The sequence below is a fragment of the Psittacula echo genome (assembly GCF_963264785.1).
Source record: "Psittacula echo genome assembly, chromosome: 5".
Taxonomy (NCBI): domain Eukaryota; kingdom Metazoa; phylum Chordata; class Aves; order Psittaciformes; family Psittacidae; genus Psittacula; species Psittacula echo.
In genome coordinates this window covers 25,605,251-25,621,019 of record NC_137739.1, presented here as the reverse complement: position 1 = coordinate 25,621,019, position 15,769 = coordinate 25,605,251, and the positions used below count along the sequence as shown (strand labels likewise).

The following is a 15,769-nucleotide window of genomic DNA, read 5'->3' as shown; positions in this document are numbered from 1 at the left end:
AACAAAAGCGAGTGACCCATGCTTAAACAGATCCTGTTCAATTACAATAATGCTCCTTTTACCTCTGTGATGCCAAATGCTTCTGTTTCTGCTATGACCTGAATATGTTTTCCTTCTCTCAGTCTCTTCTGTCATTTTTTCCGCTTTGAGTTCATCTGTTGATCAAGTATCTGCATTACTTTAATTGATTTGCTAAATTGGCTCATACATAAGACAGCTCCTCCAGGTAATAACCTGAAAATGTTATGCTTATCTTACTGGGGTCATGCTTGAGCACTACAGCAGTTGGAGTTTTCATTGGCTTGGACGTGGATTGTGCCATTTCTTCAAGTTATTTGTTGGACTCCTTGCCACGGGCAGAGGAACAGGAGATAAATGTATTTTTATGCATATATATACATGTGCATGTTGTATGCATGTAATATCAGGTTTAGGGTTTTTATAGATGTGAACTTTGCTTGCATACATGTCTCCTGAGGTTTCCTGAGCTGGGAAAGAGGTGTGACAAGCATTTGATGATCCATAATCACTCCTTCTCCCAGATGACTTGTTCTTTTTAGTTTCTTTGTTGGCAGAATTTGACAAATAGCTAGCAACGTTTTTTGATGGAGATTGAACAGGGGTTACTAACTTTCCCTTCCTGCAGACTCCAAAGTAGGATCATGGTTTTCAGTGAAGGCAACATTTTGAGTAGGTCAGATGTTATATTTCTGCACAAAGCAGAGACTGTAGTAAATGAAGCAAATTGAATAAATCTGCATGTCACTTTAAATAAATGACATTTTGTAAAACTTTTAATTAAATTGTAAACCAGTATTATTGCTTAAAGTCCAGACATGATATTTTATACTGTACCTTAATTCCAAATAAGCATGTATTGTAACACTGGAAGCTCTCTGATTGCTTTGGCTGTTTTCATCTGGTTAGCGAGGGTAAGCAACTTTACATCCAGCTTCAAGAATAAGCTGAAACGGAAGGTAGCACAGACTTCAAACAAATGCTGGGAGTATCCTGTGGCCTGTTTATAGCTAACTGCTTCCATTCTTTTCTGTACATTTTCAGAAGATTATGTTACGAGTTCCTACAATTAAATATTGTGGGCTGTGTGGTGTGCATGGAAGACGAATGCATGTGAACCTTGCTTAGTTTTCCTTCCAGGCATTCTGGCAAGTTTCAGTTTCTTCTTGAAGAATGCCAAGCAGCATTTTGAGCAAAACATAAATTAAAATAGTGAGGGTGTTTATAAGTAAACAGCACTGGCAATAAGCAGTCTCAGTGTCTGCTTTTAAATCATTGGAGTAGGTAAGAATAATCGACTAATTGTTGTAAGTGAAAATCATGGAGGGCGCATTCAGTGTATGCCCTCTGGTTCACTTTAAGCAAGTTATTTAGGCATATACTCTAGCAAATTTATTCTTGGTGTAGTCAGCCTAGTTCTACACAGTACTTCTATAAACAGTGCTCTACCTAGGCTGTTCTAAGATGAATTAATTATTACCTGTAAAGTACTTGAAAAGAGATTTTGGAATTGTGCTTTAGGTTTGTGCTTTATTTCTCATAAAAAACAAACTGGCTTGTTACTCTGGAAATTAGATCAGGACCAGCAAGGGCAACCCAGACATCCAGAACATAAGTGCACAAAGACCGAAATCTTGTCTTCAAGAGCAGTACAGGGTGCAGATGTAAAGTTATGTAAAGGTGCTGAAACACTACATAAAAATACATCTGGAATTCCTCTGGTTTGTAGCTTCAGCATCTGTTAATGAATAAGCATCATGTTGTTTCTCTGACCAATTTAGGCTTTTGGAGGAACTACAGACTCTCTAGCTATGCTAAAGAACTCTGTTTAAGGTAGCATTCAAAAAGATGAAGTTTCTAGAGGCTGTTCCTTAGGAACAGGAACCAAATTCATCAGTAGAGTAGGCAGGCATAACTTCTGCCAAGTGCTTTCTTTGTTATACTGACTTTTACAGGTTATTTTCCAAATGCTGTTTTTATACATGTATGAAATATTCAACAAAAGCTACTGGATGTCATTACACCTGTACAGATTTTGCTTCTTTACACGTGAAACACACACACTACTCCAGTGGAATGAAAATACATACAAATCAGTATGTGTTGGGGGAGAGGCCTTCACTTCCCTTTTGCTTTTGCTCTACTTTAATTTGTGTTGTCATTGCACAAACAGGGTTGCTAGTCAAATCCTCTTACAGATCTACCTGGGGTGGAAGCTTTGTCAATTTACATTTCCTGTGTGGATCTTAAGAGGCATGTAGGAAATCAATTTAAGATGTAACACAACTAGGCTGTTATGATCATGTTTACTAGAAGAAACCAAGCATTCAAGCATCATTCGGCATGCACAGGTGTTGAGCAAAACTGAATCAAGATTTCAACCAGCCTCTCTTGTTTTGGTTTGGTTTTTTAATCCTTTCGTTTCCTCTTCCCGCAGCCTGTCCCTCAGAATGGACATTCTGTTTGTGTTGTGGTGAGCTTCAGCACCAGAGTGCTCTTCCTCTAGATAGATATCCTGTGATTCTCTCTCTTTCTACAAAGACCACAAATCTCTACCATAACAAATTGAGGCATTCGTTCTCTTTTCAATACTGCGGCATCCTTTGACACTTCAAGGGTGCATATACCCTACACAGGAATGCAGTATGGGAATGAAGGGGAGAATGTGCCCACTCTGGAATGAGAAGTGGTTCTGCAAATCAGTCCAGCATGGTACTTTGCAGGCCTGAGTTGCTGTCACAGTGCTCCAATCACCACGCAGGGAAACTCATGTAGTGTATGGACCCTGCTGAAGCTGGTGCTAACTTAGACCAGGTCTATCCTTCAAACCATCCTTAACTATACACAGCACAGAAATATGCAAGGGCTGATACTTTGTTCTCGTAGTAAGCTTTTGTAATTCTCTTCTTTTATAAAAGTAGAATGAAATTAGCCCTTGAGTCAAGTTTGAATTATTTTCATATTTTTTGGATATTAAAATATCTCCCAGATCTCATTAAGTAAAGCCCTAAATAAAATTATTGCAATACAGTTAGGGATTGGAAAACCTCAGAAGGTTTGGAGGAAATTTCCTCTTTGATGAGCAGTTCAGATACTCAAGCAAAGGTTGCCACAGTCATAAACTTGAGAACTTCAACTCCCTTCCTCTCCTTCCCAACATCTAGCAGCTTCATGGTACTGTCCTCTCCTCTGCTTCTCTGAGTATTCTTTACTCCTGTTCTCAGGGAGCCCTATGCTCTGCATCCTGCTGTCCTCCGTGCCTTGTTATTCTCCATGACATTACCAGCATTTTATAATCTTCTGCCTGTCTGCTCCTTTGCACACGTTTCTTTATCCCTGACGTATTTTTATGTGTTTCTTCACTCAACTTCTTCTGTTTTCTTAAAAAAAAAAACCAAACAAAACAAAACCAAATGTCCTCCCCAGAGACTGGTGGTCTTAAATACTGTCTTTGGTGTTTTGGTATTATTGTTAGCATAAAACATGTGAACTGAATGGGCATTCCTCTGCCAAAATGCATCACTAAGCCTTCAAGGCACAGGGTAGAAGATGCCAGTGGTTGGTACAGGCCATCAGAGAAACCAGGTACTGAAAGGTATCTGTCAGGGTAGTAGGCTTTAGACCAGAGCTCAGTAACTTGTCAATAACAGCTGGGGCAGCCTGGAGGCAGCAAAGCAGAGATGTGCAGAGGCTGAGAGAACTTCAAGATGGAGGAGACAGTTCTTACCACATACCATTTTCTAGCCATATGGTTGGCTAAAGCTCTGCTTACCTCTGTATCTCTCCGTGGTTTAGGTGACCATCTGGTCCAGATCAGCACATCCATGGAACGTGCTGAATGGCAGCTTTTTCTTTTGTACCTCTCACGGATCCAAGCATGGATGTCTATCTGACAGGAGCTTAAATAAAACCTCCACTGATGAGTTTGTACAATCTGAGGTAGAAATTGAGAACAGCTTGGTGCAAGGATCATACCAGCTCACGCATGACTCGTGGAGGCGAGGTGGTTGCTGCAGCTTTTCATTGTGGAGGACTGCTTCATAGTGAAAACACACTCTTGTGGGCTCTGCCTACGTGGGATGGGAGGGAATTGTGTTTCTCAACGAAGTTCTTTCATTTAGACAACCAGCAAGTGTTTAGAGGTCGTAGTATGTAAGTTGAAAGAGAGAGAGAAAACCTGGGGAAGGGGGAGAAACAACCCAAAAAAACCCCAACATTCCCCCCACCCCCCCCCAAAAAAAAAAGGCAAAACAAAAACAACAAAACACCAAAACCAAACCAAATCTAGCAGCTGCTGAGTCTTCAGGTTTTGTTAACATTGTAAAAGTAGCAGAAATATGTTTTAGAGACTTGCTGACTTCTTTGCAGGTCAGTAATAAGGAGATATATGCAGTAACACTGCTAAAATAATGACAGTAGTGGTAACCCACTTTCGTGAGAGCTTCAGCTGTTTAAAGATGCAGGGTAAGCAAAATCCCAAGGAACCAGACCCTGTGACTCTTCTTTTGGCTGTGTATTATTGTCCTCACTTTCTAAATGGGACAGTGAGGCACAGCGGGTAAATGCTAGTGGGAATGAAAGCTCAAGTCACCAGACTCTCTCTGCCTTTTACTGATATCACAACATGATATATAATGAGCAGTTAGGAAATCACTTAGCCTTTAAAATGTCCTGGTTGTTACATCATGAACAGCATTTGAATATTTACTGTGAGAAAGAGCTTAAAAAAATACTAGCCAAAAAAGCTTTTTTGTACCACTGAAGCCAAGTTTCAGAAACTTTATAGAAGCTCTTACCTTCTAAAATGTTCTTCCCTAGTACGTGGTACACTTGACCTATTCAGCCTTTTGTTTCCAGGCTTACACACACTCTCCTCCTTCCCCTTCTCTCTGGCCCCATGCCGCAGTCCCTTGTTGTGTATTCCCAGGAGGCACACTCTGCCCATTGACTGCACAGTGACAGGCACGTGTGCGCTGCTCTGCTCGGACAAACACCGGTGTCGAGCAAAGAGAGGAGGATTGAAAGGCTTTGCTTTTCTGGGCACAAAGGTCACTTCTTTGTTTTCCCCCCTCCCTTTGTGGTTTGTTCTCTGCTAGTCCTGCTGCAGCTTTCCTGGGGCTAGAACAAATACTTTGGGGATATGCTTGTGAGCTCATCCTGTAACTGAGCAAGTCTAGGGGTCCCCCATTTTTTGTTCTGCTAATGGAACTTTTTCCCTCCTGAGCCAGGTCTGTGTGTTCAGTTTGAATGCTGAGGAAAATAAAGAGCATTTCATTATTGTTATTAGTTGTGTAGAAGTGCGCCCTGCTGCGATGCCTTTGAGACACTCCCTCCCTTGGCTGTTACCCTGTGGAAGGAAACAGGCAGGTTTTTGCTTCCTGCCCACTTTACTCATTGGATTAAGGATAAAATTAAAGCTTTCCTAAAAGACTGGGTAGCCTTAAAAACGAATGAACACATGGGATTAAAAACCCATGAGATAATTTATTTCTTCTAATCCTGTTTAGAAGCAACTATTGAAGTAAATGGATTTACTGGTGGAGGTAAAAGGAAAACCTGAACCTAATTGTACATTTACCTTTTGAGTTGCTGAACTCTGAGGATCAGGTAATTAAATTCATGAGCCAGAGCAGAGATGAAAGTAGGTAGTAGGAGGTGCCATCCTTTAAAAATGTTAAGGTTCAGAAGGAGTTGTAATTTCTGTATTACTCGGATGAACTTTGCCAGGGCTTTGCATCTCCTGTTTGCCCACGTGTTGGTGTTGCTTCTGATGTGTACACAGCAAGGAGTGGTAGTAATTTTGTGTCATAGAATAATGCTCTTTTCCCCCCCTTAATGTAATAGTAAAATAGTAAGCCCATACAGAGTTACCTGGGAGAAGGGAGATCTGATCACCTGCTAAAGAGGCATCTGTCTGCTGCTAAAAGCAGATGGATTTGTGTGTTCTCCCAAAGCACCTGCACAAGGAGAGTGAGTTTTGTCGCGAAGCTGAAGTTCCCCTCCTTCTTGGTATTCTGTCAAGTGATGTCTATGTCTCTTGCAGCACAAGGTGTGAAGGTAGCACACAGTTTACGGCGTAAGCATTCTTTTAATTGCAGAAAACATGCCTTCCAAAACACCAGGTGGAGGGGGTTCTGTGGGAATTCCTGCCTAGAAATGAAGAACAGAAGAGAATAAGGATGGGCCAGGTGTCTGCCTTTCATAAGGATATTCCCTGTGTCACATCTGGTGCCAGCATAACTGCTATCCCTAAGTGATGAGGAAGCTTTGCAGTCAGGGGAGGGCTGAGCTGTCAGGTGAGCTGGTGATCAAGTGTTATTGTGAGGGTTTGATAGCACATGAGGGATGTTGTGACGTCGTGCCGAGCATCAGGTATGAGGATGTGTTCTGGTCCATCAAACGTACAATGACAAAGACATATGTAATCTCACATTACTAATCCCTGTGATTTTTACATCTTCACATCCCTTGTGGCATTACTCAACAGCTGATAGCTTTCTTTTCTTACCAGCTACTTAAAAATGAAGTGTTCATGTAAAAATGAATGGTTTTAGGAGTTAACTGAAGTCTTCCTGCAAGCTTCATAGGAAAGCGAAATAGGTCAGATCATAAATATGGTTGCTAATGACTAAGTAGCCTTTACCAATTATTTGCACCTGATTTCAGCTTATCATGGGTGGGTGCAGCCAAAGTTCATTATAAATATTTCTTCCTAGGTAGGAAGTAGTTTTCTTAGTAAGTAATCAGCATGAGAATATGTTGTGGAAGGCTCAGAACTACACGCACAATTCTTCCCCCTCTGAATCATTTAGAAGTTGAGAGTGACTAACTCCTAGTTACTCAGAAAAAGGGGCACTAATAGGAGTGAAATACATCTGATACCCCTTGATAGGATGCTACCTGCTTACAGTGCAGGCTTTGTCTTTCCTGCCCACATTTGCAGTTGGTGAACAGCTATTCTGTTGTGCACTCATGGGATTCACAGTACATCAGCTCCGTTTCGTCTGCACTGCAATATGGCATGGTGCAAACATCAGGTGACCTTCTTTGTTATCTCATCTAAACCCGAATCCATGCTATAAAGGTGTTCTTCATCTTGGTAATGTTCTGAACATGTCCTCTGTCCTTTTGGTTTTCTGGCCTGTGCAATGCAGAGCCATGTGTTAAGTGTCTGAAACCTAATCTGTAATCCAGGTGTTCTTCCAGTCATGCCTGTTCTTCTCCTTAATTTATTGATTTTGTATGAAAATGTTTAGTATATTAAAGAAGTACTTGATCATCTTTTTCTGTGCACATGCTGCATAATGGGGAAGGTTTCTTGGAAGTTTTCTTACAAATGGATTCCCATGTGGTGCCTGTTAGTCACAGCTAATTACAGAGGCTGGTGAATGAAGAATATTGGAGCTCAGGTTCCCGTTCCCCATCTCCTCCTCCTCCTCCTCCTCCTCTGCCAGTGCTTCAGGACAAAATAAACTAAAAAACCTGCAGACAAATCCAGGTTTTTCTGTGGTTGTAGTCTCCAAAGAGCTCCAGCGAGATCACAGATGTGGTTTCATGTTTCAGGTTTAACTATGGTGTAGTAACTACAGTATTATTTGCAGCAGAAATGCAAGTGGAGAAAGAATCATTAATTGACAGTGAAAAGTTCAACCTATGTGCTGTGTGTTTGTTTTTTTAAGCAGCTGAAAGTTTAGCCAAACCATATTTTAACTTTAAACTGCAGCCCTGAAGGTTATAATAATCTCAATACGGTAAAACCTAGGAACATTACAGGAAAAGACATTCAGATGCATGTTCAGAAAGGTCAATCATAGAAAAGCAGAAACACTTGTGATTTAGTTAAAGATAAGACACATGCTTCAGTTTCAATTAAGTTGCATGCAAACCTCCTGTGAGGTACACTGGCCTTATTTACAACATAGGAAGTTTTATAGGTGAAGTGAGGGGATGAAGTTCCATTGCTATCCACATGAGGAACTCATAGCAAATGTGAAATGCTTAACTAACATCCAGTTTTTCCCATCTTTTCTTAGCATTTATCAAGCATCCAGGGAGTCCGCTAGCTTAAACAAGTTCCTGTGTGGGTGTAGTTATTAGTAGGACTATATGAGATATGTCTATTAGTTGTGACCTTCCTGCACATATATCAGCAGGACCTGCTGTTTTCCCGTACTGCTGATTGTCAGGGATTCAGACTGTTCATATAAGTGGGTATAATCTTCATTGGTTAAATTATTGTCTCTGGAAAACAAAATACTTTAATTACAAAAAAAATGAAAATTAGAGATGTAATCTCACCAGGAATTTTCCATTTAAATGCATATTTGAGGCTGGAAAAAAATGCATCATTAAGAGGGTACTGGAGGCAGAAATGATAATTAATAAAGGTAATGAAATGATGTAAGACTCTTAATGACCTCTCTCTTCTTAACAAGTATGCTTTTTTTTTTAATGTTGGTTTCTGGTTGGGTTTTCCCTGCAAGTTTTGTTGCCCGCAGATAACTAGGGCTAGGACAGGAGTGTTCTGCCTAGAAAATGAAGTTTAAATCTGTTGCCTGAGCTCTAGGAAAACACAGTCATGGATAAACTCTTGAAATCAGTACAATACTAATAGGCTATAGAAAGTTGTTAGTAATGGATATAAATATTACCATATCTCTTCAGAACAATTGCTCTGTGTACCTACCTGATAAGGACAGGTTTTGTTATAACGCAGCTGCATCAAAATTATTCAACTTGGCTGTTACACCTTGAAAAGGTACTTGTAGCAGGTCTGCTTGTCATCACTACATGCTTAGGTTGATGGATATTAGGTGCTAGCTAAATCATATGGTCTAGTGGAAGGTGTCCCTGCCTATGGCAGGGGGTTTGAACTAGATGAGCTTTAAGGTCCCTTCCAACCCAAACCAGTCTGGGATTCTGTGATATGTCTCGGGACAATGCTATGCTATAGCGGAGGAGACTGATGATCTCAGTTTTCCTTAAGAAATACTAAATTAATTTTAAATGATGAGATCTCTTAAAAAGGTTGTTGTAAGGCTAAACATGGTGTGGTTGAAGACCTCTAGGAGGCACAGGAGTGCAAAGCCAAGTTATGTGAGTGTTCTAACATTGAAAGTGCTAAAAGGAGCAGGTTTTAATTTAGTGGAACACTGCAGTACAAATGGTGCTTGTACCCACTGCATCATACAGGCTTCCTGTATACAGGGAAATGCTGCCCAGCCCTGTGCAGTGAGAAACTGAGTCTTGCCTCCAAAAACTGAGGTTTTTTGCCTTTTTTTTTTTTTTGTTAGGTACCATAAGGAAATAATTCTTACGTATGAACATCCCCAAACTTTGAAGAAAGGCTTTAGATTTAGACTGTTATATTTTTCCCTTTCTACCTAGTGAGTAAACACCCCCAGGGCTGAATACTCCTGACATATAAAAAGAGTGTAGAATATTAATCTAAATTCAAACATACAGATTAGTGTACATGCGTATTTGAACCAGTTTGTATTAAAGGCATCCCCTTTGAAAAGGCTGTCTGCAAGTAATCTCTGAATTGTTTTAATGCAGAAAAATGGGAGAAGGGAAGAATTTTTGATTTTATACTGATGCAGTTCATCTTATTTTCCCCCAAAGGACACCATGGTTTAATGGATGGGGCTTTAACCTACCCAGAGGTCAGTCTTTGCTAGACAAGTGGAACCTTATTCCTGAGGGAATTGATCTACTAATGACACATGGACCTCCCCTTGGTAAGTGAAACAAAGGCTGTGTGTGATTTCTTTGCATAGGATTTTTACTTTCAAAATAAGCAAAATTAATAATACTGTAAGCTGTACTGCAATCACTCATGCCTCAGAACTGTGAATTAAAAAGCTTTTCTGGTAGAAGAGTAAAGTGTTGATAAGGTTTAGCAGATCTGTTGAGCTTCCAGGTGTTTTCTTAATAAAACCTAATTTTTTTGTTAAACTCAAGCTAGGGAAGGTCAAAAATCTGACTCCATAACCATTAGTTTGACATTTTATTTAATAATAATATCTTGCCAATATTATCATGCTGGCTGAGACCTTGACCCCATCCTTTTAGGCACTGTACTAATGCCTAATCTGTGTCTGTAGGTAAAGTACAGTGGCCAGCCTTTTCAAATTGAAGTTCATAATCTCCATCAAAACCAAAATTTAAGTGCACTTATTCAATTAAAGCACTCATTAGTGTCTGCAGCATCACAGCATTTCTGTATGAAACCAATTCAGAGCAGAGATGAGCAACCCATTTAAAATAGCACCCATGAAACTACTATCATTTCTTATCCTGATAAGCCATATTTATAAAAGGCAAAAGCTCAGTTGTTGCAAAACCAACTGAAATATTTATTACTTAAATATAAATATTAAAGGAGGCAGAACTGCAACTGGACTTTTTGCTCATCCCAAAATTCAGTCAAGTTGATGCCACAACATGTTTTTACTGCCTGTTTTAAAATTGGCACAGGGTGTAATTACTCTAAAGTCAGTAGAATGGTGCTGTAGTTGGATATGGCTCCTGATTTCCCTTTTACTCCTCCTCATTCATCTTGCCCTGTTGATCCTTACCAGTGCTAGCCCAGGCAGCACACTTCTGTAATAGCTGATGTCAAGTTTTGTGCATTTTTCCGTATTACCGGTAGGATTAATGGACAACATAGTCACTTATTAGCTTGTTGGAAGCTATTTTGCTACATTGCTCCTTGTTGGTGACTGGTTCTCAGAAGTAACCTGACAACTTGCAGACTGGGGTCCTCTGGAAGTTGTGGGAGAGCGTATTTTAAATCTTTGCTGTGTTAGAGGTATGGGGATGTAGATCTTCCTGAGGTGTTTCATTTCTGGAGTAACCATGTAGCTGGCTTGAAAAGCTGACTGCTGTAAGGGGAAAGGGAAGAAAAATCTGTAGCAGTGCCGGGAATAAATGTCCCAGGGTTTCAAGGTGAAAGATGAGTTTAAACCCATAGTTTAAAAAAAAAAATTCACATCCAGAAAAATATTAATGCGGATGCAGAGAGGAAATCTTAAGGAAGACAAAGTGACAGTGAAGCACGTCTTAAAAGCCATTGTGTGCTTTAATGGAGAGGTTATGACTACAGATAATGTAATAAACCTTCTGTGAATTACGACTTCCTGAAAGACTACATGAAACCTCACCTGAATAGATAAAATTAATAGTATTGATTGCATTTGCCATCAGGTTTTCGAGACTGGGTTCCAAAAGAACTGCAGAGAGTGGGTTGTGTGGAGCTGCTGAACACGGTGCAGAGGCGAGTGAGGCCCAAACTCCATGTCTTTGGTGGGATTCATGAAGGTAAGGAGCAGCTCTACTCCCCTCTTCCATCTCAGGCTGAGTTCAAAGCAGCACATTTTGATGGTGTACTGCAAAGGATGGAGCTTTGGGTGACATGGTTTAGTGTGAGGCGTCCCTGCCCATGGTAGGTGGGTTGGAACTAGGTGATCTTAAGGTTTTTTCCAACCCTAACTATTCTGTGGTTCTGTGATTCTATGATAATGGCATACTGGGCTAAAGTAGGGAGGGAATAGAGGGATATGATGGCAACCACAGCACTTTGTAAATTTGTGCTAGAATTAAAGCAGACTGTTTCAGGAACTTGTGCTGCATTTAGCCACCTACATCTTTTACTGTGCAAAGGTTGTTCTCTACAGGTTATTTGAAAGCAATTCAAATTTTGACAAACTTGGTTAGAGAAACAGATGAAATTCCCCACACTTGCAAGCCAAAATGAAAATTATCCCAATTATTCCAAGTACAGGAGCCAAGAAAGGTGCTAGGTTAAAAAAAAAAAAAATTGAAACAACTTAGTGTCTCAGCTCACCTCCTTCTATGTATAAGGAAAAGCAAAAAGGAGGTCATCTTGAGTCAGACATCAGGAGGGGACATTGCCAGAACTCGCTTTGCATACATTTCTGAAAGCATCCTGTAATACAGTTTGTACTGTGTAAGTTACTTTCCGGCAGTCTCATTTTAGAAGAGCTATTTCCCCACTGTCAGTACCAGATCAGGCAGAGTGTGAAGCTTCAGAAACTGAGCTCAGTTTGTGGCAGTGGAAGAGACTAAGATAGTAAATACATTTAGGAGATAATTAAATATTTAATACAATTTTGTAGCTTTCATGTGGCTGAGAGACAAATACTAGGAATTCTGCCTGGGAGAGTGTGTAAGACTTTGTGACCCTAGAATTCAAAATTACACATTAAATGCTTTATATTGTTCCCCCTGGAGGTTTCTCCATTGACTCTAACTAGGTTCTCCATAGGCTTAAAGACTTGGAGGACTTAAAAATAAAAAAGGGCAATTTCTCAACTACTGGTGTTGTTTTTTCTGAAGCCCTTGTGACTTGATACAATGAATTTCATAACTGGTATATGTAAATAAAGAGTTTGTAATGACCTTAAGTATAGTGGCATGAGTAGCAGTCTTTTAATTCACCCAGAAAAAGACCAGATATTTTGTATAAATATTATTGCTTGCATATAAGAATAAACCAGTACAGCAAGACTTGCAGCTAAAACATGCAAGTTGTCTACAGCCTTCACAGGCAAATTGGACAATTAAACTTGTAGTTGTAACAGTGTTAAGTAATGGGAGAGTAAGGTATTTTAATGTACAAGATCATTATCATGAGGAAACACTAAGGAACCAGGTAGCACTGTAATTTAAATCTCGTAGTAAAGGTGGCAGTACATATTAAAAGTGAACATTCATATAAATTCTTACGAGAATGCGAACAAAAAAGTTTAAATTCCACTTGGTGCTTACACAGAAGACATAAGAATGGCTTGTTTCAGTACAGAAAGACAAAGCCAAGTGATAAAAGCATTATCTTACAGTGCAGTTAATTCTCCTCCAACTCCAGCTGAGATGAACATGCGCCACATTCCATTAGATCAATCAGAGACTATCCACACATTTTGGTGATGCAGGCTTTTTTCTTGGTTGATAAGCAGGAACAACCATGAGCAAGATTTTTCCCTCCATGAGACGATCTAAATCAAAATTGCCAGTCTAAATAAGTAAAGTAATACAGGCAGATAGTGCAGAAATTCTGAAGTGATTATTCTTTCTGATAGACACTGTGGGTAGCTGTATTTATCTTAGCTTTCAGGCAGCAGTGATCTGTACTGTATCATAATGGTTTAAAAGAAAAACATTTTCCCCCTTTGGGTTTGTGATGGAAAGTTCTCTTCCTACGTAAAGCTGGTTTTATTATTTACATTTATTTATATTTTTAAGTACATTTGGTACCAAATTCTCCCTAGATTTTTTCCTATCTTTGTTGGCTTTTTGTGGATGTCAGTTGAAAACAGTGGCAAAGCTTTGCTCACCTTTTACACTGGTGGAATGGGAATCCCTATCTCCTTATCCATGAGTGAATCTCTGTAAGAGAATTGCTTCTGCCATCTCAGTATGTTTGTACTTCTCTTAACTCGTTTTCTCACATCACATTTGCTGAATGAAGGCTCAGGTGTAACTCAGTTTGTGGCTCACTATAGTTTTCTCTACTTGCCCAAAATTACTATACTGCACAACCCTCTGTTATATCCTATTTGTGTGCAGCAAGTGGGAGACAAGATAGAGGCCAGCAGAGAACGAGCATTGCTGCTGGTTCGTCAGACACATGCAACAAGGACATTGCTGGCCAGATATTCAGAAGGTTGAGAGCAGTCTTTACCCTCCTAAAACTGATGCCATGGTGTTACTGAGGAATCAAGCCCTTGGCATGCTGAAAAACCTGTGATTAATATTTACTTCTTGCCTTTTTTTTTGTTTGGGAATGAATTAGCAAGATCCCTTCCTAATAAAAAGCAGTCATCTGTTTAACCTTCACCTCAATTTTCTGCTCAAACTAGGGGTCATCCATTGACCTCTCGTGCTCTGTTGTATTTATAGCAGCAGATTCCTTAGTCATGAATTTCACTGGTAGATAACATATATATACGTGTGTGTCTAAAGAACCATATATATATGTGTAGTATATGTATAGTAAATATGTATGCGTGTATATTTTTAACCTGCTAATGAATTTCTGAGATTTCACAAGCCAACATGATCACCAGCTTGGCAATCCTGTGATGAGGAGCTGGATGATAAGGACTAGCATGGGGTTCCTTGCACAGAGAGGGGTTTTTGTAGGCAAAACCAGAGTTCCTCCTAAAGCTTTTGCTCCTGATGGATCTTTTTCTTATACATGCATTACAAGCATGCAGACTCCAGCTCACTAATTAAGTAATTAGAAAAAGTACATGTGTGGTTTTGCCTTTGTTTCTGATCCAGTTGCAACAGAGGATTTTCCACTGGGGAAAGAAGTTTGTACATAAACCAAAAGCATCAGCTCTTATTTCAAATACAGTACATTGTGGCTTTTATTTTTTTTCAATCAAGCCTTTGTGGCAGCTTTCATTTTGAAGGGATTAATTTAATTTTATTCCAGAGCATTGATCCCACAACAAGCTCTCAGTGCAGCTGCCCACGGGCAGTATCACTTGTTTATATTGCAGTAAGTGTGACACGTTCTCCCTACAGGTTATGGCATTATGACAGACGGTTACACAACGTACATCAATGCTTCAACGTGTACAGTCAGCTTTCAACCAACCAACCCCCCAATTATATTTGACCTTCCAACCCCTCAAGGATCATGAAGCACTACTGCACATTTGGAACTGGGAAGGTCTATAAACTGCCATTTTCTAATTATAAAACTTACATTCTGTTACATGCTTATTTCAAAATTGGGGGGAGGAGAATTTGGGGGAACGGTGGGGTTTTTGTTTTGGGGTGGGTTTGGGGGTTTTTTGTTTTATCTCTGTTTTTTGTAAATTGCTGGTACAAAAAAACCAAGAAAAGTTAGAGGTTGTGCTTTTTGGAAATGCAGCATTCATTTTGAATTGATGAGGCATTGTGAATTTGTAAAATCAATTTTGGTTGTTTTTTTTTTTCACTAAATTTGCCATTGTAAATTGTTATAGTGTTCTCAAAAGGACAGCCAAGCTTTCTTTTAAGAAGTGAGAGACCTTATTTTAATATTATATTATAAGCTAAAAAATAGGCAGCATTTAAAAACACCCAAATTTGCACAACTTATGTTATTGTCGGGGTTTTTTTAAGTGTCTTCTTTTTTTCCCTAGGTCTAAATGTTAGCTTTTCATCTCCATTTATATCAGTTTTTTTAGTGGCACAAACAGTATTTTGGGGTCCATTTACCTCTTGATACGTCTGCATTTACTGAAACTTGTTTCTGTTAACAGTAGAATGCCGCAAGGGGTAAATAGACTTCTCAGTTGTTTGTTTCTACCTGCTTTATATGTTAAAGACTGACATAGATAGCCACAGCCTGTATGTGATATCTACCTTTTATTGTTTGTTTTTAAATTATTTTAGCTTTAAAAGACTGGGGGTGAAAGCTGCAAAGAGCAGGTATTTCATGCAGTAAAAAAAATAATGTAAATGCGGACTCCTTTTAAATATGAATTTATATATATATGTATTTTTTGTGCATTATAACTAAGCTAGGATTTAATATTGCCAGTATAGCATCTACAAAATTATGCTGTACAGCACATCTAAATTATGAAGGATGTGACACATTTTCCAAGTGCTCAAGGCCTTCAAGAGCCCGAGTTAAATCTTTGTCGTAGTTCAGGCATGTATAGAGTCAAATGGATACAATCAAGCCTAACTAAAATAAGGCTTAGTTGTCCTTTATATTTAAATATTC

At 39.4% G+C, this 15,769-nt stretch overlaps 1 protein-coding gene across 1 annotated transcript in view; it reads left to right on the top strand.

Moving 5' to 3' along the window:
• MPPED2 (metallophosphoesterase domain containing 2) overlaps nucleotides 1–15,417 on the top strand; it is a gene marked incomplete at its 5' end in the record, with an annotated part of 102,622 nt that extends 87,205 nt beyond the window's left edge. Inside the window, 3 exons of the mRNA XM_080619304.1 lie at nucleotides 9,643–9,758; nucleotides 11,227–11,340; nucleotides 14,575–15,417. Coding sequence (XP_080475430.1) covers nucleotides 9,643–9,758; nucleotides 11,227–11,340; nucleotides 14,575–14,693 — 349 coding nt within the window. The 3' untranslated portion in view covers nucleotides 14,694–15,417. The remainder of the gene's footprint in view (nucleotides 1–9,642; nucleotides 9,759–11,226; nucleotides 11,341–14,574) is intronic.
• Nucleotides 15,418–15,769: the final 352 nt, after the last annotated feature.